Source organism: Hyperolius riggenbachi, chromosome 1 (assembly GCF_040937935.1).
Source record: "Hyperolius riggenbachi isolate aHypRig1 chromosome 1, aHypRig1.pri, whole genome shotgun sequence".
Lineage (NCBI taxonomy): Eukaryota > Metazoa > Chordata > Amphibia > Anura > Hyperoliidae > Hyperolius > Hyperolius riggenbachi.
The window spans coordinates 578,836,506-578,862,687 of NC_090646.1; the positions used below are offsets into that span (position 1 = coordinate 578,836,506).

A 26,182-nucleotide genomic window follows, 5' to 3' on the forward strand; every position below is an offset into this window, starting at 1 on the left:
GCAGGAGTTCATAAGGGAAGGGAAAAAGATGTGCACAAATGATTGACTTCACTGGGCATTTGTGGCTCATGGACTTTTATTGTCACTTGCAATGAAGCAATGCACTACTCACTCCATCGCCAGTTACTTATACTCAATCACCATCTGACATGGACTTACTCGCTATACTCAGTTATGGTGGGCTACATTTCAGCCATACCCCCTAGAAGTGGTAAGATACATAGTGGGGTAGGCCTTGTCCTCTACAAACGATACTTTTTAGCCACTCCCTCATCTACCTTTTACCTCCCTCCCATCATTTGAGCTTCACTCTCTCTAGGTCTATTCTCTGGCCTGGATTTACATCACAGGAGCCTATAGACACAGAAGTCCTGGCACCCTAGACTTCTCCCTCCATGAACCTGCAAACCCCAGGCGAACCGCACTACAAGTGTGCTGGCTGGTCCAGCTGTTACTTCTCCCTCACTTCCCTTGCCCATCATAGGTAGCTACAGGTGCCCCTTAGTATTAGGTAGCCAGAGGTACCCTCAGTGTTAAGTAGCTAGAGGTGCCACTGACTGAAGGGAGATCTCGTCAGTGGAATGCAGAGAGCCGGGTGAGTACCCTCTCATTATCAGGACTCTGCATAGGTGGAAGGGAGGCAGATGGAAAGCGGAGACGCTTTTTCAACATCAGGCGCCTGTAGGCATGTTCCTACAGTGCCTTATGGTAAATTTGGCCCTGTCTATTCTATCCTTCATCTGCAAAATTGCAGTTACCTATCAAACGCCTGGCTGATCTACTCCTTGATCTTTTCTCTGCAGGTCTCCTCCAGTTCCATTCCACCACTGATATGCCTACCATTATTATGGGGGGGATGTCAACATCCCTGAAGACATTATTAATTCTGGGGCCAAACTTATTTCACTAACCTCAACTCTTCATACAACCTCTCTACCATCACTCACACTTCTGGTCACACATTTGACATCTTTACCCATCATTGCTCGCTCTCCTCTCCTATTCTCTGATCTGATCACCGTCAATTCCTTCCTTCATGCCACCACTGAACAGAAAAACACATACACTGTGGTGATATATTGGGGTGCTGATAATGTTAAGGATAATAACAGAACATATTTCTGTCTTTTTTCTGTCTACTGGGTAAAACCTCAGATGTGTATTGTGCTTGGTAGTAATTGGTCACCTGGCCAGAGTAATCTGAAGGATAATGTAAGTCTGCATGTAAATGTACATTACCTCTGCCCTCATTGTCCAGCCGGGGAAACTGTGTGTACTGCTAATTAGCGGCCAATTGAGGAAGAATAGGCTGGTCGGCATGGCTTTTGAACTGGAATCAGCCATTGTCCCAGCATACAAAGCAAGCCTGCCAGAGTGTTGGGGATGGGAAGCGGACACCTGAAGGGGTTGGAAATTTCTACAGACTTTAAAAACGGAAGTGGAATTGCTTTGAAATCTGTAAGTGTAAACAGGATTACAGGCAAACTGCTACCTGTAACCAAAATTCGATCTTTTCATGGATGTGCTAAAATACACTTTAACCAAGGAAATAATGTGGAGGAAGCTTTTTGATGTCTGCAGAGTTCAATGGGTGACATTGTGTCCTGCCAAACTTCAAGAAGCTAAAACAGGAACCCCCTTTGAAGTGCATATCACAAGAAGGATTATGACAAGCGTTCGGTGATGTCACAAAGGGGGAAACTGCATTAGTTCCTGGGGGCTGGACATTAAATGCCCCAGGGGACACTTCGGACTATTTAAGGTGGCCCAGGACAGCCACCGGTATCTTCTCTCGGAGGTAGCGAATAGCTAGGGAGGATCGCGACTCCTGGTCGAAACGGCGTCCTCCCATCAAACAACGTTCTAACCTAAGCTGGTAACGTTTTTTTAATCCCCATTTTTATTTTACGCAAATATCCGTGTGTGTTATCTTTGTAACTTTTATCTTGTAACTATTGTTACTTTGTTTTTTGTAATCTTTTTGTATATATTAAGTTCTGCACTGTTCTATGTTTTTCTAGAATATTAAATTATTATTTAATAAGTTTGACTTCTGCCGTACTAAACTAACACTCATAGCCTAGAAGAGACTGAAGTGTAACCGTGTATAAGTTCATGCCTAATTGTACGCTTGAGCAACACTACCGTATGAAATTGTAATTGCATTGTGTGTGGGGGCGTTTGTCATACGCTGGCCTAAGCGCGCAGCTGACCCAACGTACGAACAACGCCAGTGCGAGTAGCGACAGCAGAGTGGCTAACAGTATCGTTCGGAACGACTGTTAGTGGGTCTTTGCTTCACGACAGTGTAAGATTGCAACTGTGTGTGTGTGTGGGTGCGTGGCGTTCCCGTATTTGGCCTAAGCGCAAAGCTGACCCAAATACGAAAACGCAGATTGCGTATTGAGCACTCGATAGCTGAGTGAACGTGTCTAGCAACGCTAGTGGTGGCAGTGGGAAGTGTTTGAGGGGTTCCAGCCTTGTTTGTAGCTTAAATAAGGCTGTTCCCCGCTTAATCTGGTCAAACCCGCAGTCGGGAACCGTATACGCAGGCGTGCCGCGGGCCGGTTCCTGACATAATTGGTGGCAGTGGTGGGATCGTTTAGTACATTAGTACGCAGTTTAGCTCGCTATTCTGAGTACTAAAGGCTGGAAGCTTGCTAGAAGCAACTAGCCTACAGAAGTCTACTCAGTGCAGAACCTATATACGTTTTTGTTTTTTTTTGTTCAAAGATACACACTTGGTATTTGCTTTCCCTCCCCCCTTTTTTTTCTTTTTATTTTTTGCAACACGATGGCTCAGAAAGCATCCAGCTATGCAAGGCAAAACAAAGAGATACTACTCAACCTGTGTGAGCACAAAGGCATCGAGACGGTGAGCGGCCAGACTAAGGAGCAGCTAGTTCGTGCGCTCGAGGAGCATGATGAGGCAGAACGAGCCCGTGCTTCAACATCAGCGGATGCAGCTCACGACACGCCAGAGGAGGAATCGCTCCCGCCACAGGATGCAAGTGGAGACGATGTCCTGGATGGTCCACCGAACACGGAGATGACATCTCTGGAAGCCGACCTACAGCTACTAGGTTCGGCTGAGCCCGAACTGCGCCTAAAGCTGATTCTGGAACATCGGCAAGCAGAGAGGGAAATACGACAGGCAGAGGAGGGAAGAGCTGAACGGCGACACCAGGCCGAGAGGGAAAGTGCTGAACGGAGACACCAGCTGGAGCTGGCTAAACTTCAGCAGCAGAACCGGTCTGCTGGACCCGCAGAACGCGAAGGTGAGCGAGTCCACAGAATCCCCCTGGATAAGTTCCCCGCTATGGACAAGGACTCTGACATAGACACTTTCCTACAGGGGTTTGAAAGGACTTGTCGGCAGTATGGGGTGCCCCGTGAGCAGTGGGCAAGATACCTCACACCAGGGCTGAGAGGCAAGGCCCTGGAGGCGTTTGTGAGTCTCCCCCAGGAGGAAGAAACAGACTTTGAGGCAATTAAGAAAGCCATCATTGCACGATACCACCTCACGCCAGAGGTGTATCGAAAACGTTTCAGGACAGTGCAGCGAGGTCCTAATGACAGCTACCTGGATCATGCCTGCAACCTGCGCACTGCCTTCCAGCAGTGGCTAAAAGGACTGTCAGTTAAAACCTTGGATGCCCTGCAGGAGCTGATGATAAAAGACCAGTTCCTACACACCTGTCCTGTTGAGGTCCGGCTGTTTGTGCTGGATCGAGAACCAAAGACAGTGGATGAGGCTGCGGAAATGGCCGATGCCTACACCGCCCATAGAGCACCTGAGTCCCGGAGGACTACTACACCCAGCTGGAGAGGAGAACAGATGGCTAAACCTGTTTCACCCAGCACCCAGAGGAGGCAAGCACCGCTGTCTCCTGGATTCAAGCAACCTGACACTCGGAAATGCTTTGTATGTGACAGGGTGGGTCATATCAGCACGACTTGCCCAGAGAGGAAGAGGGAGGCCCCAAAATCCAGTGAGGCCTCAAACCCCCGTGAAGTCCCAACTGCTCTGTGTGCTACCAGGAATGCCACTGGCTATGCAGAGAATCTGCAGCTTGTCACAGTTGGGGGTACAGTTGCCACTGGGCTGAGAGACACTGGAGCAGAAGTGACTCTCATACATCCCCAGCTTGTGAACCCGGAGCAGTACATACCTGGGAAAATGATTGCTGTCAGAGGAATTGGGGGTGTCACCCCAGCCATACCCACCGCCTTGGTCCACCTGAATTGGGGGGCCGGCAGCGGAATGAAAGAAGTTGGGGTAACTGACAAAATCCCCACCAACGTTTTGCTGGGTACTGACCTGGGACGGTTAGTGGCCCGGTATGAGCCTACTCCAAACCCTGTGGAGCCTGCATCCCCAGCAGAAGCTCAGGACTCTTGCAAGGTACTGTGTGATAATGCTGTGCAAGTGGGGAATGCTGGCGAGGCCCCAGGGGCTATGGACTGTATGCTAGGAGCCAGCCCTAGTGAGTCTCCAGTGCCTAGGCCTGGAGTGGGACATGTTGATACAAAGAATGCAGAAATTGATAATGTAATTTGTGACGCACGGACTATTGAGGCGATCGATGCAAGAACAGTTGATGCTACTTGTGAAGTGCTGAGTAGCAATGTGTGTAATGATACCGATAATGTGGATGTTTTATGTGATGTCCCAAATGACAATATATGTAGGGCTGATAATGCTGATGTCATATGTGTTGTACTACATAATGCTGTGTGTCATGTGGACACTCCGTCAGCTGCAGGAGTAACCAGCGGCGCTCGCTGGGCTGCAGCAGGTGGACTGTCCACTGAAGGGGCAGATGGCACTAGGCCAGATCCTTCCCCTTCAGATGGTTTCCAGACCAAAGGTGATGTGGTTTATGATATGTGTAATGTGGACGCTCCCTCCGCTGCAGTGGTAACCCGCAGCGCTAGCAGGTCTACAGCACAGGGACTGTCCACCGAAGTGGCAAATGTTGCTGGGTCAGCCACATCCAATCCGGAACCTGGCCCGGAGGGCCCAGGAGCCTCTCCGTCTGCAGCCTTCCTGGAATGTGTGACGGGCAGCATTGAGCTCTCTGGGGCTGTTCGATTTGACAGCAGCCTGGAAGAGCTCAGGGGGCTAGCCAGCAGGTCACCAGCTGGGAGGGGCGGGCTGAGAGGGCCCTGGGAAGTTATTCCCTCTGAGCTGTCCGAAGTGGAGGAGGCAGACCGGCAGATAATCGTTCCCCAAAGGGACCGAGAGATAGCTCCTGCCACTATAGAGGAAGTGCGTGTAGCGACGGTTGGGACCCTTCCCCAGCTGCAGCACTGTCTCTATGGTCGCCAATTCACGGTTGTCACTGACTCACATTCCCCTGGTTGGTTACGTCAGGTTGCCAAGGGCAACGACACATTGCAGCAACCTGACCTAGCTTTCCAGTCGTGTAGCTTGGAGCTAACTGACAGGTGGGGAACCCTCCTGAGGATGCTAAAGGGTTACCCCACCCGGCCAGGCCGTCAATGTAGGCTTTGGCAGGATGATTCGTTAGAATCACCTGCCAGCGCTATCCGGAAGGGGAGCAATCATGGGAATGCTGATGGGTTGTCCCGTCAAGCAGAACCAACAATGTAGGCGCAGGCAGGATAATCTGGGAAGATCATCTGCCTTGCCCCATTCTTAAGAGGGGAGGTGTGGTGATATATTGGGGTGCTGATAATGTTAAGGATAATAACAGAACATATTTCTGTCTTTTTTCTGTCTACTGGGTAAAACCTCAGATGTGTATTGTGCTTGGTAGTAATTGGTCACCTGGCCAGAGTAATCTGAAGGATAATGTAAGTCTGCATGTAAATGTACATTACCTCTGCCCTCATTGTCCAGCCGGGGAAACTGTGTGTACTGCTAATTAGCGGCCAATTGAGGAAGAATAGGCTGGTCGGCATGGCTTTTGAACTGGAATCAGCCATTGTCCCAGCATACAAAGCAAGCCTGCCAGAGTGTTGGGGATGGGAAGCGGACACCTGAAGGGGTTGGAAATTTCTACAGACTTTAAAACCGGAAGTGGAATTGCTTTGAAATCTGTAAGTGTAAACAGGATTACAGGCAAACTGCTACCTGTAACCAAAATTCGATCTTTTCATGGATGTGCTAAAATACACTTTAACCAAGGAAATAATGTGGAGGAAGCTTTTTGATGTCTGCAGAGTTCAATGGGTGACATTGTGTCCTGCCAAACTTCAAGAAGCTAAAACAGGAACCCCCTTTGAAGTGCATATCACAAGAAGGATTATGACAAGCGTTCGGTGATGTCACAAACGGGGAAACTGCATTAGTTCCTGGGGGCTGGACATTAAATGCCCCAGGGGACACTTCGGACTATTTAAGGTGGCCCAGGACAGCCACCGGTATCTTCTCTCGGAGGTAGCGAATAGCTAGGGAGGATCGCGACTCCTGGTCAAAACGGCGTCCTCCCGTCAAACAACGTTCTAACCTAAGCTGGTAACGTTTTTTTAATCCCCATTTTTATTTTACGCAAATATCCGTGTGTGTTATCTTTGTAACTTTTATCTTGTAACTATTGTTACTTTGTTTTTTGTAATCTTTTTGTATATATTAAGTTCTGCACTGTTCTATGTTTTTCTAGAATATTAAATTATTATTTAATAAGTTTGACTTCTGCCGTACTAAACTAACACTCATAGCCTAGAAGAGACTGAAGTGTAACCGTGTATAAGTTCATGCCTAATTGTACGCTTGAGCAACACTACCGTATGAAATTGTAATTGCATTGTGTGTGGGGGCGTTTGTCATACGCTGGCCTAAGCGCGCAGCTGACCCAACGTACGAACAACGCCAGTGCGAGTAGCGACAGCAGAGTGGCTAACAGTATCGTTCGGAACGACTGTTAGTGGGTCTTTGCTTCACGACAGTGTAAGATTGCAACTGTGTGTGTGTGTGGGTGCGTGGCGTTCCCGTATTTGGCCTAAGCGCAAAGCTGACCCAAATACGAAAACGCAGATTGCGTATTGAGCACTCGATAGCTGAGTGAACGGGTCTAGCAACGCTAGTGGTGGCAGTGGGAAGTGTTTGAGGGGTTCCAGCCTTGTTTGTAGCTTAAATAAGGCTGTTCCCCGCTTAATCTGGTCAAACCCGCAGTCGGGAACCGTATACGCAGGCGTGCCGCGGGCCGGTTCCTGACATACACTTGTGCAAAAACCATCACAGTTTAGATCTACAGTTCCTGATACTTTGCAAACTCTACTCATCATACTTTTCTTCACTGATCTTTAAGCAGTGACACACACACAGTCTCATTAGTCTAAGGCACGTACCCAGGACGCAACTTTTTACATGATTTTCCCCACGAACTGTGATTTTTTTTGCACAACAAGCAATCATTTCTGCAATTTTGCAACATGGGTACCTGTGCATGATTTAACGAATGACGTTTGATGACGAGCTGTGATTACGACCGTCAAAGTGGATCTTAAAGATCCCCTGTGCAAAGTGCTACGATCATTTGAACTTTCATTTGCAGCCGCTGTGTGCCGTCACATTTTCCCACCGTAGAAAGATGGATTGAAGAACGCTTGTTCGTCACACCGCCGTGGGTTCCTTGATCGATCTTTCAGTAAGTATGTACAGTGGGTTGCAAAAGTATTCTGCCCCCTTGAAGTTTTCCACATTTAGTCATATTACTGCCATAAACATGAATCAATGTTATTGGAATTCCATGTGACAGACCAATACAAAGTGGTGTACACATGAGAAGTGGAACGAAAATCATTCATGATTCCAAACATTTTTTACAAATAAATAACTGCAAAGTGGTGTGTGAATAATTATTCGGCCCCCTTTGATCTGAGTGCAGTCAGTTGCACATAGACATTGCCTGATGAGTGCTAATGACTAAATAGGGTACACCTGTGTGTAATCTAATGTCAGTACAAATACAGCTGCTCTGTGACGGCCTCAGAGGTTGTCTAAGAGAATATTGGGAGCAACAAAACCATGAAGTCCAAAGAACACACCAGACAGGTCAGGGATCAAGTTATAGAGAAATTTAAAGCAGGCTTAGACTACAAAAAGATTTCCAAAGCCTTGAACATCCCACGGAGCACTGATCAAGCGATCATTCAGAAATGGAAGGAGTATGGCACAACTGTAAACCTACCAAGACAAGGCCACCTAAACTCACAGGCCGAACAAGGAGAGCGCTGATCAGAAATGCAGTCAAGAGGCCCATGGTGACTCTGGACGAGCTGCAGAGATCTACAGCTCAGGTGGGAGACTCTGTCCATAGGACAACTATTAGTCATGCACTGTACAAAGCTGGCCTTTATGGAAGAGTGGCAAGAAGAAAGGCATTGTTAACAGAAAGCATAAGAAGTCCGGTTTGCAGTTTGCCACAAACCATGTGGGGGACACAGCAACCATGTGGAAGAAGGTGCTCTGGTCAGATGAGACCAAAATGGAACTTTTTGGCCAAAATGCAAAACGCTATGTGTGGCAGAAAACTAACACTGCACATCACTCTGAACACACCATTCCCACTGTCAAATATGATGGTGGCAGCATCATGCTCTGGGAGTGCTTCTCTTTAGCAGGGACAGGGTAGCTGGTCAGAGTTAATGGGAAGATGGATGGAGCCAAATACAGGGCAATCTTGGAAGAAACCTTTTTGGAGTCTGCAAAAGACTTGAGACTGGGGCGGAGGTTCACCTTCCAGCTGTTACGCTTGGTGGACACAGCAACCATGTGGAAGAAGGTGCTCTGGTCAGATGAGACCAAAATGGAACTTTTTGGCCAAAATGCAAAACGCTATGTGTGGCAGAAAATTAACACTGCATATCACTCTGAACACACCATCCCCACTGTCAAATATAGTGGTGGCAGCATCATGCTCGGGGGGTGCATCTCTTCAGCAGGGACAGGGAAGCTGGTCAGAGTTGATGGGAAGATGGATGGAGCCAAATACAGGGCAAACTTGGAAGAAAACCTCTTGGAGACTGCAAAAGACTTGAGACTGGGGCAGAGGTTCACCTTTCAGCAGGACAATGACCCTAAACATAAAGCCAGGGCAACAATGGAATGGGTTAAAACAAAACATATCCATGTGTTAGGATGGCCCAGTCAAATTCCAGATCTAAATCCAATCAAGAATCTGTGGCAAGATCTGAAAACTGTTGTTCATCTAATCTGACTGAGCTGGAGCTGTTTTGCAAAGAAGAATGGGCAAGGATTTCAGTCTCTAGTTGTGCAAAGCTGGTAGAGACATACCCTAAAAGACTGGCAGCTGTAATTGCAGCAAAAGGTGGTTCTACAAAATATTGACTCAGGGGCTGAATAATTATGCACACCCCACTTTGCAGTTATTTATTTGTAAAAAATGTTTGGAATGATGAATGATTTTCGATCCACTTCTCACATGTACACCACTTTGTATTGGTCTTTCACGTGGAATTCCAATAAAATTGATGCATGTTTGTGGCAGTAATGTGACAAAATGTGGAAAACTTCAAGGGGGCCGAATGCTTTTGCAACCCACTGTAGCTAAATTCTTTTGCTCCTCTCACCGATCCCTATCCTCATCATATAAACTGAAAATATTCGAGGACGAATAAAACTAAACATCTGAAGAAGAGTACCGAGGCAACTTCACCATGATGGAGAAAAAAAAGATACAGATGCAGATGTCCAATTATACAAACAAGCCCTATGAGTTCAGGAATTCACACACAAAGCGTTCATACTACTTTCATATAGCCTCACCCTTCAGCAATACAAAAAAAAAAGTAAAAAAAAACCCAAAAAAACTTTTCCCGTCTTCGCCTGTTTATCACTCGATGACTTTGTCACAGAAGTTGCACAGAAACACCTCAAAATATGACATGATTTTACAACCTTTCATTGCAACTCACATTGGCCTCAATTCACTAAGATCATGCTAGAGATAATAAGGCAAGAGAAAACTTACCACAGCACAGTGAGAGAGTTATCTTATCTCTTCATTCCTTAAGTTACCTCCTCTGTATTTATTTTGACCCACAGTTAATTAACAGCCTGTCTTTAACTTTAGAATTCTGGAGTTATTTTAAGGATTGAAGAGTTAACTTTAGGTTTGCCTGAGGTAAAATGTTTCCTGAATACTACATGCCTTATCACCATGGTGATGAAACGTTATTAAAGACAGGAGATAAGCTTAGTGAATTGAGGCCAATATTGTCTGAGCTCCTTCTCGGTCATGCTTCACTTCTTTTTCTAAGCATTCCTAACAACTTTCCAAATCCTCCTCACTACATTTGCCTTGGATCCATTTTTTCCTTGTTTCGATCCTCAGCTCTACTCAGTCTTCATACATACTTTATACTTGCACTAACATTTCTTTTCAACATATTCCCATCTACTAGACTCTGCCCATCCGTTAAAATTCAAATCAAATGAACACCACAACGATACAGCATTGACTGAGTAACTTTCCACTAACTGTATTTCATTATCTTCAGTAATAGACTGCCATTCATCCCAACCCCTCTACAGAAAGAGTACTCAACTAAAGTATGGCCTAATAATGCCTAAATCCAAAGAATACTACTACTCTATACTCTGTCTTCTTGGCTTGTCCTCAACTTTTGATATTGTAGATCATCTCCTTCATGCTCTTTATATGGAGGTATAATGGGACCTGCTCATTTTTGGAATTCCGATTACTTCCCTGAAAGGTCCAACACTGTCTCTTACGCACACTCAATGTCCTCCCCACAACTTCTCTCTACTTCAAAGCTCTTCACACGGACAGTTGCAGCTGCTAATCAAAAGCTGTTACGGCTTCTGTCATAATAGCAGTTGCTAATCAGTGGCTACTGCTGGGACAGTGGTGATTGCTGTTACAATAGTTGCTAAACATGCCCCCACCAACGAAAGCCACACATTTTCTATATAAAAGACACATACTACCTTTACTCACCAAGTTAAATTCAACAACCAGTCTAAAATCAGAGTAAATATGTCTGCAAATTCAGACTTCTATTGCAATTTTCCCTTATGTGGTGATAATAGCCGATACGGTGAGGCTTCAAGCCCATTTTATTTACATTTCCACACCTCCTCAATGCTCCCTTAAAAAAAATGTTAGCTGGCAGCCTGAGCCACTTGTTTCAGACTTACAGAAACAATGGGAAGAGCTCAGAGAACAGCTGGTTAAGGTTTTTGGTACTGGATTACAAACTCTAACACACATATACTTTACATACAGGAATACTGTGTCTTGTGAAGGGTTTCAGTATTTTCCCAAAGATTAATATTACAAGGTGTCACAGGAGCCCTCAGTGGCTGACCGCACTTAGCCTTCTAAACGGTGCCAGCGCACAGATCGTGCGAACTCTGGTCGCAGTCAATGCGCAGGAACCGTTAAGAATTAGCCGCAGACAACTCAGAAGGGAGCCTGTGAGACACGGGTGATTACAACGTCACCTACTGGTTCAGAGTAAACTGCCACCACCGCGGTTACTATGGGACCGTGGGGCCCACTAACTGACTGACTAATCCTGCGAATAAAACGGTTAAACACACGATATTCTGTCTAGCCAACAACAAACAAACAGTAGCGTATCTTCAGAGACCCGGGATCATTTCTGTGTGTGCTGATAAGCAGGGTAGCGGAAAGTGAATGACTTGGAGAAAGTCGTTTATTCACGCAATATAAATAATTAATATATACAGACAATTATGAAAATCAACAATTATGAAAACAGTAATAGCCAGTATGAAAAATAAAAGAAGGGAGAAAATTACTTAGTTCCTGGAAAGATGTCCTTATTGTGGGAAGAATCATAAAGTCCTTGGTTTCAAAGTCCAGAGTTCAGACCAGGTGGATACCAGCATATCCTCAAGCTGGCATCTGATGAGTGCAAGATGGTTCAGTGTGGAGGACACAGCCCGCCTGCTGGCTCTGTGCTTTTGATGAAGCTGGTTTGGGGGTGTGGCAATGCCAGCCCCCTCTGAGCTACCAGCAAATGACAGTTCATTCCCTCTGAGAGATTTTAGAGCTAAACTTATGAATTGCTGTAACTCCTGAACCATACACGTTACATTTAGGGGGGTAACAGCTTCATACTTGGAGGAAAATACAGATTAATATGATACCTGACATGGCTAGTGCATCAGATCAGGGTCCTGAGTAGATTCATACCTGGGTGGTAGGGGCCCCGGGCCCCTCTCGACTGGTATCAAGAGATCCAGCATGACCCTACGGATCCAATGATACCGCTCTCATAACCACCCTATTTATTGTATTCTGTAAATGGGCAAAAGATTATATTGTACATTCATTTCTTCCTGCTAAGGCCGGAGTCAGCCTGACTGGAGTCCAGCTGTGTCTGCTTCTTGTCTATGAAAAGGCCCTGTTGGCTCCTTCAATTAACATCTGAATGTGAAATCTGCTTAGACAACTTTGAGTTTACACCTCTGGCTTGATCAGCAGTCACAGGGCCAGTCTTCCTGCCAGCTGCTTGTCACCTTATACCTGATGGATGGGCCATCAGCACAGCTTGAAGCCAGGGACTCTCTGGGCCCAGGCTGATTAGCATATCAAAAGAGCCATCCTGCAGTTAAGGTGATGCTATTCCTCTGCTAAGAAGGGACTGCAGACCTCCTACACAATAAATCCAGATTCTATCGATTTGAAGCGCAATCGACGCAGAGAATCGAGTGCGATCGCTTTTCTTCACGGGCGGTTCCAGGACGCGCCTGCGTCCCCGCAATCGTCCGTGACAGCCCCCCCCCCTTGTCCGTGGCTTAGCCACTCATCCGCAAGATGTGTGGCGGCGCCGCTAACCTGGCTGACGGGTCTCGAGTTGCCGGTACGGCGGGAAAACCTATTGGAGCCTGTGGCTCGGTTCCCCTGGACCGGTCGCGGTCGGCTACCCTCAGGGTTGACCCAACATGGACCGTTCTGGACAGGGCGTTTGCGCCACTGCAGTCGGACGTGGTGTCTGCCGGGACTGCGGACAACGGGCAGTGGGTTGGTTAGGTCAACAGCCAGCCCACGCAGGGTTCCCCTGCTGAGTGGCTGTGGACCTAAGGGAACCCCGCGGGAATCCCTGGACCTTCCCAGCTCCCGACAGACGGCACATGCCCTGCAGTAGTTGGCTACATCCCTGTTCATCCGGGGCCAATAAAACTGTTTCCGAATACCGGCGAGTGTCTTGCGGACACCCGAGTGCCCGGTCAGAGGATTACCATGTGCGGATTTCAGCACATGTCCCCTAAACGCACTCGGGACCACAAGCCACTTGGTATCCGCGTGGGATCTACCTGTAGGGGGCTGTACAGACTCACTGTACAGTCTCCCACCTTCCCAGTACACCTTGAAAGCGGCCCCGTCTGCGAGGGGCTCAGCGGCTTGCTGCCTGAGCACCTCCAGGCTTGGGTCACTTTGTAGTGCGGCTGAGAATATGGCGCTGTCAGTTTCAGCCAACTGGCTCATGTCACACGAGGCCAGCGGCTGAAAGGTCTCATCCCTGTGGTCAGAGGAGGGGGAGGAGGCCGGAACCCCCTCCACCTGTCCTGAGCTCGGGTTCTGAGCAGTGCAGCTGCGCGGTACTGCTAGCACCGGTACACTGTCAGAATAGCACAGACGGACATTACTCAAATCATCATTGCATGCAGTACTGACATTGACAGGTATAGACATTTTTTCATTACAGACAGGTTGTACAGTAAACTCAGGTACAGTTACAGCATCATCACAACAGACAGTCTGTACATCAAACTCAGGTGCCTTTGAAGCAGGCACTATTGAACCTGGTACCCTTGAACTGGGCACATTCAACCCACCTCCCCCTGGTGCTCCCCCAAGTGTATAAAGTACCTGGTGGTGGGTGGAGAGTCCGTCTCCTTCCGTGAGCGACAAGGCGGTCGTGGCAGGTTCATAGTAGGACACAAGCTTGCCCAAATCAGTCCCTAGCAACACAGGGACTGGGAGATCCTTCATAACCCCAACAACCCTTTCGTGGACCCCTCCCACTCCCCAATCCAGCTTCACTCTGGCATGGGCTATGTGAAAAAGGGTGCCTTCTACCCCAGTAAGGGCAAGGGATCGGCTGGAGCTGATGCTCTCCTTTGGCACAAGGTGTGAGTGAACTAACGTGATGTCAGCTCCGGTGTCTCGAAATCCGGTGACAACTTTGCCGTTCACTCTAACAAGTTGCTGCTGGTCGGTTCGGTCGCGGATTTCCTTTCCGCGGGCAAACAGGACCAAATCTGATGATCCAGGCTGTGGTTCGCTGGCGGGTTGCCTCTGCTGTGGGTGAGGTGCAGGTGATGCAGATGATCCAGGTGCTGGTGGGGTCTGTCTCCGCTCCGGACAGTCGAATTTCATGTGTCCGGGCTGGCGGCAGTAGTGACAGGTGACCTCTCCAGGCGCTGCAGGCCTGGGTGCAGCAGCTGCGCTGGGTGGCCTCTGTGGCGGACGGCTCACAGGGGCAGGAGGGTCTGCCGAGGTATTGGGCTGACCTCCTCTCCAGCTGGATGGGACAGTTCTGCGGGTATCAGCCACCCGGGTAGTTGCAAAAGTCTCAGCAAGGTCTGCAGCGACAGTTGCTGAAGCCGGCTTGCGTTCTAGCACAAATTGGCGTACATCAGCAGGGCAAATGTTCAGAAATTGCTCGAGGACTATCAAGTCCTCCAGGACGCCATAAGACCCTTTGGTGAGGCCTAGAGTCCACTGACGGAGTGTGGTGAGCAAGCTGCTGACCACATCTCGGTACGAATCAGAAGACTTTTTCTGCCAGGCCCTGAACTTTTTGCGATAGGCTTCTGGCGTCAGCTGGTACTTAGTAATGATAGCGTCTTTTATAGCAGCATAATCATTATCCTTCTCCGCAGGCAATTCTGCGAAGGCATCAAGCGCTTTGTAGCGCAGCAAAGGTGTCAGATGTCTGGCCCACTGGTCTTGGGACAGACGATACTGACGGCATGCTTTTTCAAAAGACCGCAAAAACAAGTCAATGTCTGTGTCTTTTTCAATATTAGCAAACTTAAATTTTGCACTTACGGGTGCTGCAGCTCCTTCAGCAGGGAGGCTGGGCGGTGAACTCCGGCTGGCCTGTTGAACCTTTGCCATGTTGAGCTCATGCTGTCGTTGGCGCTCCCGCTCAGCGGCATCCCTCTCTGCGTGGCGTTCAGCAGCAGCAGCTTGCCGCTCCCGTTCCTCTCGTGCTTCCATGTACTGCATGTACTTGTCCAGGTCAGTCTCCATCAGCTTTTGTAATGCCTGCTGCATTACCGGGTCAGCACCCATGGACAGTCCAGTACTGGCCAGTTCCGGGCGAGTAATGTCAGAAACTCTGGGATTGGGGTCCATACTGACAGTCTCTGGCGTAACTGTTGCAACAGGGCCCGCAGGATGCTCAACCTCTGTACGCCTAAGATCTTCAGCCTCTGGTTCCCCTTGATTGTCAGATGGGCTGGTATCCACCTCAGCGGACACTCCCGGCTCCCGCAGTTGCTGGGCATCCCATCTGGACAAGTCTGCTATCAGGTCCCGTTTTGTCTTGCGGAGGATGCCAATGCCCCTCTCTTCGCAAAGATTTTCCAGGTCTGCTAGGCACATGTTCTGGTAGTTCCCGGACATTTCCATGCCAAATAAAATAAAACTTTGGGGAAGGGGTACTGGCTACACAGTCTCTCTGTATATATAAAAAATATATTGCCTTCCAGCTACACCAACGAATTAGTTCGTTTCTCGATAGCGCTAGCGCTATCGCAGATACTTTCAGCACAACACAGATCCAACCGCTGCCTAACACTGTCACAGGAGCCCTCAGTGGCTGACCGCACTTAGCCTTCTAAACGGTGCCAGCGCACAGATCGTGCGAACTCTGGTCGCAGTCAATGCGCAGGAACCGTTAAGAATTAGCCGCAGACAACTCAGAAGGGAGCCTGTGAGACACGGGTGATTACAACGTCACCTACTGGTTCAGAGTAAACTGCCACCACCGCGGTTACTATGGGACCGTGGGGCCCACTAACTGACTGACTAATCCTGCGAATAAAACGGTTAAACACACGATATTCTGTCTAGCCAACAACAAACAAACAGTAGCGTATCTTCAGAGACCCGGGATCATTTCTGTGTGTGCTGATAAGCAGGGTAGCGGAAAGTGAATGACTTGGAGAAAGTCGTTTATTCACGCAATATAAATAATTAATATATACAGACAATTATGAAAATCAACAATTATGAAAACAGTAATAGCCAGTATGAAAAATAAAAGAAGGGAGAAAATTACTTAGTTCCTGGAAAGATGTCCTTATTGTGGGAAGAATCATAAAGTCCTTGGTTTCAAAGTCCAGAGTTCAGACCAGGTGGATACCAGCATATCCTCAAGCTGGCATCTGATGAGTGCAAGATGGTTCAGTGTGGAGGACACAGCCCGCCTGCTGGCTCTGTGCTTTTGATGAAGCTGGTTTGGGGGTGTGGCAATGCCAGCCCCCTCTGAGCTACCAGCAAATGACAGTTCATTCCCTCTGAGAGATTTTAGAGCTAAACTTATGAATTGCTGTAACTCCTGAACCATACACGTTACATTTAGGGGGGTAACAGCTTCATACTTGGAGGAAAATACAGATTAATATGATACCTGACATGGCTAGTGCATCAGATCAGGGTCCTGAGTAGATTCATACCTGGGTGGTAGGGGCCCCGGGCCCCTCTCGACTGGTATCAAGAGATCCAGCATGACCCTACGGATCCAATGATACCGCTCTCATAACCACCCTATTTATTGTATTCTGTAAATGGGCAAAAGATTATATTGTACATTCATTTCTTCCTGCTAAGGCCGGAGTCAGCCTGACTGGAGTCCAGCTGTGTCTGCTTCTTGTCTATGAAAAGGCCCTGTTGGCTCCTTCAATTAACATCTGAATGTGAAATCTGCTTAGACAACTTTGAGTTTACACCTCTGGCTTGATCAGCAGTCACAGGGCCAGTCTTCCTGCCAGCTGCTTGTCACCTTATACCTGATGGATGGGCCATCAGCACAGCTTGAAGCCAGGGACTCTCTGGGCCCAGGCTGATTAGCATATCAAAAGAGCCATCCTGCAGTTAAGGTGATGCTATTCCTCTGCTAAGAAGGGACTGCAGACCTCCTACACAATAAATCCAGATTCTATCGATTTGAAGCGCAATCGACGCAGAGAATCGAGTGCGATCGCTTTTCTTCACGGGCGGTTCCAGGACGCGCCTGCGTCCCCGCAATCGTCCGTGACACAAGGTACGCATCTTTAAAAGCGTTTAAGTGAGTCTATAGTGCTAATATGGGTTTGTATTGTTAATATCTTGTGTACAACACCATATAACCCAGCAAAGTAAATAGATGTCCTGAAAAGAGTAATGCCATGTATTTTGGTTGTGAAAGGTGTGAAGTATTTGTTTTGATAGCAGATCTGAGCACAGAGAAAGGGGATTTGTATCAGGGCTCTTTGGATGTCTGGAAAGTGATGGAGCATGGCCTCATTCTGGCTGTGCTGAATTCTTTACTGTCAGAGAATGAAGTCTCGGGGCAGCATCTATGCTCTGCACACTTCACTTCTATTACGCACTTCACACATCAAGTCCCTGAGCATTATTCTGCAATAAATAACTTTCCCTCAGCTGTGGCCTTTAAAAGGAAATGGTCCAGAAAAGCTAGACACTAACAAAAAGGGCATAGATTACCGGTTTAGACTAACAGAAGAGGGGGTGTCTGAATATACACAATATATGGTATGAGAAAATAGATAACATCCTTCCTGTAATAAAGAAAACAGCTCTACATTTGTTCAGCACACGCATCTATGTAAAAAAACCACCTGCTAATGTGAACTCTGGGATTGACATTATTTTGAATATTGTTAACAATATTTTAATAACATTTTACCATAAGGAATTTACGTGCCACTACTGCCATCGCTTTCTAACATTAGGTTAACATTTACCCTCATAAAACTATGCCTAACACTAATTTCTAACCCTATTCCCTAACACTAACCCTCATACAACTATGCCTAACACCAACTTCTAACCCTATTCCCTAACAATAACCCTCACATAACTATGCCTAACACTGACTTCTAACCCTATCTCCTAACACTTACCCTTATATAACTATGCCTAACACTATATTTTAACCCTATTCCCTAACACTAACCCTCATATAACTATGCCTACCACTATCTTTTAACCCTATTCCCTAACACTAACCCTCATATAACTATGCCTACCACTATCTTTTAACCCTATTCCCTAACACTAACCCTCATATAACTATGCCTAACACTATCTTTTAACCCTATTCCCTAACACTAACCCTCATATAACTATGCCTAAGAATAACTTCTAACCAAATCCCCTAACACTTACCCTCACATAACTATGCCTAACACCAACTTCTAACCCTATTCCCTAACATTAACCCTCATAACTATTAATAAACAGTTTTTCTTAATTTGCACTTCAACCTCAATAGTTATAGTAATAATTCAATGCAAATCTTTGCATATGAACAAATGAACATTTATTAAAATAGCATAAAAACATACTTTCCCTGGTGCTGTATACACAACATCTGTAAGGCGCTGCAGCATAGTCACACCAAGCTTACAAATCTCATGCACACAAAAACACGCATACAGAAAAAGGGGACAAGGTTGTGTCCATACAACTTCATTGTAGTGACTTCACTTGTGCCTACCGATAGACTGCAAGTGACGTCACTACAAGGAAGTTCCCTGGGATCCAAGCTGTGCAGCGGTGAGAGCGGGCGAGCAGCTCTCCCACAGTCTAGCCGGTCAATCCATCTTGCACCACTAAAAGGAGTCTTTTCACCTTGCCCTTACCAGTGGAGTGCCTATCTGGGATCTAGCAGCCTCCGCTCAAGTCGTCCAAGGTTATGTGAGTGAATGAGCAGCAGACTGCCCAACTACCTGAAACTTACCCTCATGTAACTATGGCAAACACTAACGTCTAATCCTATTCCCTAATACTAACATCTAACCCTATTCCCTAACCCTTACCCTTATATAACAATGCCTAATACTATCTTCTAACCCTATCTCCTAACACTAACCCTCCTATAACTATACTGAATACTAACTTCTAGCCCTGTTCCCTAACACTAACCCTATGCCTCACACTAATTTCTAACCGTAACACTAACCATCCTTTAACCAGTTTTAACACTACCTATCTTATAACTATGCCTAACACTAACCTCTATCCCAACCACCTAACCTTACAATAACAAAACCTAACACTAATACTTCTATAACTAAGCCTAAAAAGTTAGTAAGTTACCATCAACTTTTCTGACCCCAATTTACTTGTAATTCTTTTAAAAATAGAAGCAGACATTCCACATGAGAAGAAGGCAAGTTACAGTTGTTAGAATTAAAAAAAAAAAAAAAAAAAAAAAGATGGCAGCCTTCATGCACTACAGATCACATCACAGCACCAGAACCTATGAATGGCTTTTTTTGCTCTCTGCGTCCTCTTAAAGAGAATCTGTATTGTGAAAATCGCACAAAAGTAAACATACCAGTGCGTTAGGGGGCATCTCCTATTCCCCTCTGTCACAATTTCGCCGCTCCTCGCCGCATTAAAAGTGGTTAAAAGCCGTTTTAAAAAGTTTGTTTATAAACAAACAAAATGGCCACCAAAACAGGAAGTAGGTTGATGTACAGTATGTCCACACATAGAAAATACATCCATCCACAAGCAGGCTGTATACAGCCTTCCTTTTGAATCTCAAGAGATAATTTGTCTGTTTCTTTCCCCCTGCATCTCTCATGCACTGAAGTTTCAGGCTGCTCTTTTCTTCCTGCAAACAGCTTTGCCCTTGTCTGAATTTCCTCAGTATGTGAAAGCCCAGCCAGCTCAGAGGACGTTTTATCCAGCTTGTAAAAGATAAGAGAGAAGAGAGAAGCTGCCCTAATTTAAATAATACACAGGCAGTGTGCATAGAGGGGCCTGGAAGGGGGAGTTCATAGCAGAACCACAACACTGAAGAACTTGGCAGCCTTCCAGACACAGGCCGACAAGTCTGACAGGGGAAAGATACATTGATTTATTACAGAGACTGTGATAGCAGAAAGTGCTGCAGTAAGCCAGAACACATTAGAATAGCTTTTGGAACTTGTAGGATGATAAAAAACAGGATGCAATTTTTGTTACGGAGTCTCTTTAAGAAAGGTTAGAGTTGAATAGTGTGACTGTAATGGTTTGTTTTCTACCTGCTCACATCTACACTTAGTGGGATAACTTGTATTAAAGTGCAAAGTTCCAGCCTACCTTTTTATGATAAATGCTACAAATCCCTCTATCCAGATCAGGCATCTTACAGAGGTAACCACGAATCTCTGGAAAAATTATGCTATCTGAAGATAAGATTTCTGCAATGGCATCTAGGCGAACATTAATTTCACTGGAAAGAAAATAAAACACAAGAAACAAGATTAAGAGTTATAAAAAGACAAAAAGGAAAAGTCTTTATAGGTCATGTATCAGTGATCTTACGGTTTGCTTCTAACAACTCTTTTGGCTGATGAAGATTTAACTTGACATTGTATAAACTATTCCACTTTGATGTTCATTTATAATTATATTGTTCATCTGCATCCTACCATTTTATCTGTTGGACATGGGGGGGGGGGGGGGAGTCTCACTTACCTGGGGCTTCCTTAAGCCTCCAGCAGCTGTCCTGTGCCCTCACAGCTCCTCGGGTTTCCTCCGGTCCCTTGTGCTTGCGCATGAGGTGCTTGTGGGCGGGGAAGACGAAGAAGAGGAGGACGCATTCCCGGGGGCCGACAGTCGGCCAAAAACAAAACTAAGCCGCGGCGGGGGACTGGAGGATACTCAAGAAGCTGCGAGTGCCCAAGATGGCTGCTGGGGGCTTGGGATAGCCCCAAGTAAGTAAAACTTTTTTCCCCCCAGGGTTAAGGTTCACTTTAAAGTTACTTTTATTCAACCAGCAAGTAATTTTTTTGACAGGAAATGACATAGGTGTCTCCCAAAAGGTAAGTAAACGATGACCAGAGGCATTATTGTGGATAAAAAACATTTCTTACATTACATTTACATTTGAGGAAAAAGTGTTCAGTCCAAAATTATTCATACCCTTCTCAATAATCAATAGAAAAGCCTTTATTGGCTATTACAGCAATCAAACGCTTCCTATAATTGCAGACCAGCTTTTTGCATGTCTCCACAGGTATTTTTGTCCATTCATCTTTAGCAATGAGCCACAAATCTTTCAGGTTGGAGGGTCATGTTCCATCACCCTGATCTTTAGCACTCTCCACAGATTCTCAATTGGATTCAGGACAGGACCCTGGCTGGGCCACTCCAAAACATGAATGTTGTCTGCTAACCGTTTCTTCACCACCTTTTTAGTAATTGTCATGCTGAAATGTCCACTGGTGCTAAAGGCCAAGTTTCTCTGCAGACTGCCTGATGATGTCGAGAATCCTCATTTATTGCTCTTTTTTCATGGTGCCGTTTACTGTGATTAGGTTCCATGGTCCATTGGCTGAAAAACAACCCCAAAGCATTAGCTTCTCATCACCATGTTTGACATTGGGGATGGTGTTCTTTGGGCTGAAGGCTTCTCCTTTTTTGCGCCAAATGAAGGAAACATCATTGTGACCAAACAATTCAATTTTTGTTTCATCTGACCATGACACAGAAGACCAGAAGTCTTCTCCTGTGTCCAGATGAGCATTTGCAAAGGCCAAGCAAGCTTTCGTGTGCCTTATCTGGAGAAGTGGCGTCCTCCTTGGTCTGCGTCTGTGGAACCCAGCAGTGTGCAGTGTCCGTTGGATTGTCTGCCTTGAGACATTGCCACCAGCAGAGCCCAGATACACCAGGATGGTCTTGGTGGTGATCCTTGGATTGTTTTTGACCTCTCTCACTATCCTCCTGGCCCAGCACAGGTGTCACTTTTGGCTTCCGACCACATCCTCTGAGATTTTCCACAGTGTGGAACATCTTGTATTTTTTAATACGGTAATTCTTTGCGCTGTAGCCATAGGAACTTGAAAACATTTAGAAATGGCCTTCTAGCCCTTTCCTGACTTGTGAGCAGCCACAATGCACAACCGCAGGTCCTTACAGACCTACTCTGTCTTGGCCATGACTGTCCCCAAACCAACTTCAGAGAGCCGCTGTTTTTCACCTGCTGAATTGATAAAAAAAAACTGCTCTTCCCAATTAATCAGGGTAATTAGGAAGCTTTAGAACAGCTTGGACTATTTTGAATGGTATAGACCTTTGGATTTTCCCACAGACTGACAGTCTGTGAAGAGTATGAATAATTTTGGACTGGACACTTTTTGCTCAAATGTAAATAAAAAGCTGAGAAATGTTTTTTTTCCCCCACAATAATGACTCTTGTATATCGTCTTATCTTTTGGGGACACCTATGTCATTTACCGTCAAAATTTTTTTGCTGGTTGAATAACAGTAACTTTAAGTCAAAATTTGCCAGTGGTATGAGTGTGTGTATTCATTGATTTACGTGTGTGTGTGTGTGTGTATATGTATATGTGTGTGTATTTATGTGTGTGTGTGTATATATATATATATATATATATATATATATATATATATATATATATATATATATATATATATATATATATATATATATATATATTTATAATAATTTTTTTTGTGAGGCGCTTTTCAACTGTCGGACTCAAAGCGCTTGTGATTCTAAAAGCTCTTGCTAGTGTAATGCTGAGTTTATATGACTTGAGCAATTTGATTTTCTAAAAATCCCCCATAGCATTGCATTAGCAAGAGCTCTTTAAATCACTAGTGCTACAAAAGCTCTTGCAGTGTGAACCAGGCCTTACTGTATTATTTAGTATTTGGTTATTAGTATTTAGTATTTCCGCAGTTGAAAAGCGCCTCACAAAAAAAATTATTATTAGCTTTACAGAGTACATAGGCAGCATGCAAGTTACCAAAGCAGACAGCCATTCCCCTGCCTGCACCCCTCCCACTCTCCATAAAGCAGTGGTCTCCTGTGCAAGCAGCATCTTTAAGCAGGGCTGGTTACTAAAACTACTGCCCAAAGTGATCTGTAAAGACAAGAGTTAGAAGTGTGACAAATGTATACACATGCTAGACTCTACTAGGCCGGGGCAGTCATTCAGGGCCACCTCAGGCAAGATTCTAGCACATGAAGAGGTGTTTGACGAGGCTGCTTAAAGATCCAGCATACCATATCTTTAAAGCAGGGGTGTCAAACTCAAATAGACAGAGGGCCAAAATGAAAAAAACTTAGACCAGGTCGAGGGCCAACAGTCATATTTAAACCCAACCCCCCCTCCCCCCCATTTAGAATGATCGCACATCACCTGACAATTTGCCCCTGCATGCTATAGCCACGGTGAAAAAACAAACAAAAAAACCCTTAGTATAGGTAGGTAGGTAGGTAGCCAGGTATAGGTGCCCCCAGTATAGGTAGCAAGGCATAGGTGCACGCAGTATAGGTCAGCTAGGTAGGTGCCCCCAGTATAGGTTAGTCAGGCACAGGTGGACCCCGTATCTGTTAGCTAGGTAAATGCCCTCAGTATAGGTTAGTCAGGCATAGGTGGACCCAGTATATGTTAGCTAAGTAAATGCCCTCAGTATAGGTTGGGTAGATAGGTGCCCAGTATTGGTTAGTCAGGCATAGGTGGACTCAGTATAGGTTAGCTAGGTAAATGCCCCCAGTATAGGTTATCTAGGTAAATGCCCTCAGTATAGGTTAGCTAGGTAAATGCCCCCAGTGTAGGTTAGCTAGGTAGGTGCCCAGTATAGGTTAGCTAGGTAGGTGCCCAGTATAGGTTAGCTAGGTAAATGTCCCCAGTGTAGATTAGCTAGGTAGGTGCCCCCATTATAGGTTAGCTAGGTAGGTGCCCCCAGTATAGGTTAGCTAGGTAGGTGCCCCCAGTAGGTAGCCAGCCTAAGCATTCCCCTCCTTCCCCAGCCGCCGCTCCTTTACCTCCTGGAGTCGGCGGCCCATCCTGCATTGAAGTCCGCTCCCCCGATCCTCTTCGCTGCATGCCTGGCGGCGCAGCATGCAACCCAGGCATCACCAGTGACACTAAGACAGAAGAGCGGCTCCCCAGATAACGTTGCGTATACAGGAAGTACTTCCTGTATACGCGCCTATTATAAACGGAGCCGCTCTGCTGTCTTCCCATCACAGCTGATTCCTGGGGAGCGGATTTCAGTGCAGGACGGGCCGCCGACTCCAGGAGGTAAAGGAGGGGCGGCCAAGGAGGAAGAGAGCCCATCCTCCAGACGCATCCAGGGGCAGAGCAAGGGAGTGAGAGCGTAGCCACGCTCTATCACTAGTACAGGAGGGAGGGCAGCGCAAGCGTCATCAAGGGGCGGCAAGAAAAGATAATGGCAGGAGGGGGCGGAGCCGGGAGCATGGCCGCGGGCCAAAATCAATGTTAATCAGAAAAGCACTGTAGGGCCAAGTTTTATGGCGCTGTGGGCCAAATTTTGCCCGCGGGCCAGAGTTTGACAAATTTGCTTTAAAGAGAACCCGAGGTGGGTTTGAAGAATGTTATCTGCATACAGAGGCTGGATCTGCCTATACAGCCCAGCCTCTGTTGCTATCCCAAACCCCCCTAAGGTCCCCCTGCACTCTGCAATCCCTCATAAATCTGCTTTAAAGGATATCTGAGGCAAATAAAAACAAACAAACTAGGTTTACCAACCCGGGGCTTCTTCCAGTTCAGGCGCAGTACACTCCCGGTGACGTGGGTGCACGCCCGCGCATGTGCAGAAGATGCCGACCTGCCGGGGGTAGGCAATACATCAGAGCCTGCCAGTGGAACCAGAGAGAGGACTGGAGCTGCAGCGAGGAACAGACGGGATGGGCAAGTAAAGCTAGTTTTTTTGATTCGCCTTGGATATCCATTAAGTAACAGCAATGGCCAAGCACATTGTACCAGTTTACCCTGCCTGCCAGAAAACGAGTCTATAGTGCTCTGTTATCCCTCTCCCAGTGGTAACAGTAGGTGTTGCTTGACTATAGCCAGGGGATGGGTCTGTATAAACTCAATACCATAACTGTCGCCGTAGGGGTCGAGTCAACTCTAATGGTGCCTATACATAGTACAATAAAAACGTTAAATTTTCCCGTTTATTTGACCAAAATGATCGAATTGAAAGAAAGTCGAAAATAATCTTTTTTTTTTATCAAGAAAAACAAAACGATTATCCAATTTTTCAATAAAAATCCAATTGGGCATGTTGAAAAAAACTTTATTTTCAATCTAACGAAATAATTAAATGAAATTACCTAATTGGAAAAAAAAAAAAAAAATTGTACCATGTATGGGCACCATTTGACTTCAGGCTGAAACAACATAGTGGTGACATAATACTACCCACAATGCATTTAGGTATAGATGTAATTTCTCTCTGTTTATTAATAAATGTAATTATCACTGTATGAATAATGTAGAGACATACAATAATCTATTATGATCACGGGTTATCAAGTTATAATCAAGTGTGGATAAATGTGTGCATATGAATTATGATTCTGGATTAATTTTTGACATTTATATGGTAATTAATAGCTGAAGTCCTGTCGTTATGATTTATGGGCATTTACAAGATTGCAGTTTTATAAATACTAAAAAATATAATATTTCAAGGGTTTCTCAAAGTGATGGGTATAGTATATAGCCACTGTTTGCAGGCTAGCTTGATGGTGTTTTGCTTATGCTTTCCCCAAACTAGAGTTTCTCAAGAAAGTTACACTGAAGTAAAAAGAAAAGTAAAATCAATATTTTCAAGCCAATTTACTCAGTAAGGACTTGCTAGAACATTCTATTAGCAGCTGTAGTTTAAAAGCGGACCTAATCTTTGACACGGATGGGCGTGGCCATGCGGTGAGTGGGCGTGGCCATGGGTGGGGCCAAATGTACATGAACTTAGCAGCGGTGTAAGCTACGGATAACGGGCCTGCCCATCGAAATATTGGACGGAGCCCCCTGTCCTTTATTTCGATCATTTACAATCAGTATAGGCATAAATCAAAGATGTATACGCACATAAAATTTTGATTGGTCAATCACTGACCCCCAATTTCCCACCCCCGTGCAGTAAGTGGGCCAACAGACAATGAATTTTATGAACAGAGCTAA

General features: G+C 45.9%; 1 protein-coding gene across 4 annotated transcripts in view; it reads right to left on the reverse strand.

Annotated features, from left to right (window-relative positions):
* MSH3 (mutS homolog 3) overlaps positions 1-26,182 on the reverse strand; it is a 246,423-nt gene that overhangs the window by 109,452 nt on the left and 110,789 nt on the right. For all 4 annotated transcript variants that reach the window (XM_068247988.1, XM_068247981.1, XM_068247994.1 and 1 more), the window contains exon 13: positions 20,316-20,448. In XM_068247988.1, the coding sequence (XP_068104089.1) occupies positions 20,316-20,448 (133 nt within the window). The remainder of the gene's footprint in view (positions 1-20,315; positions 20,449-26,182) is intronic.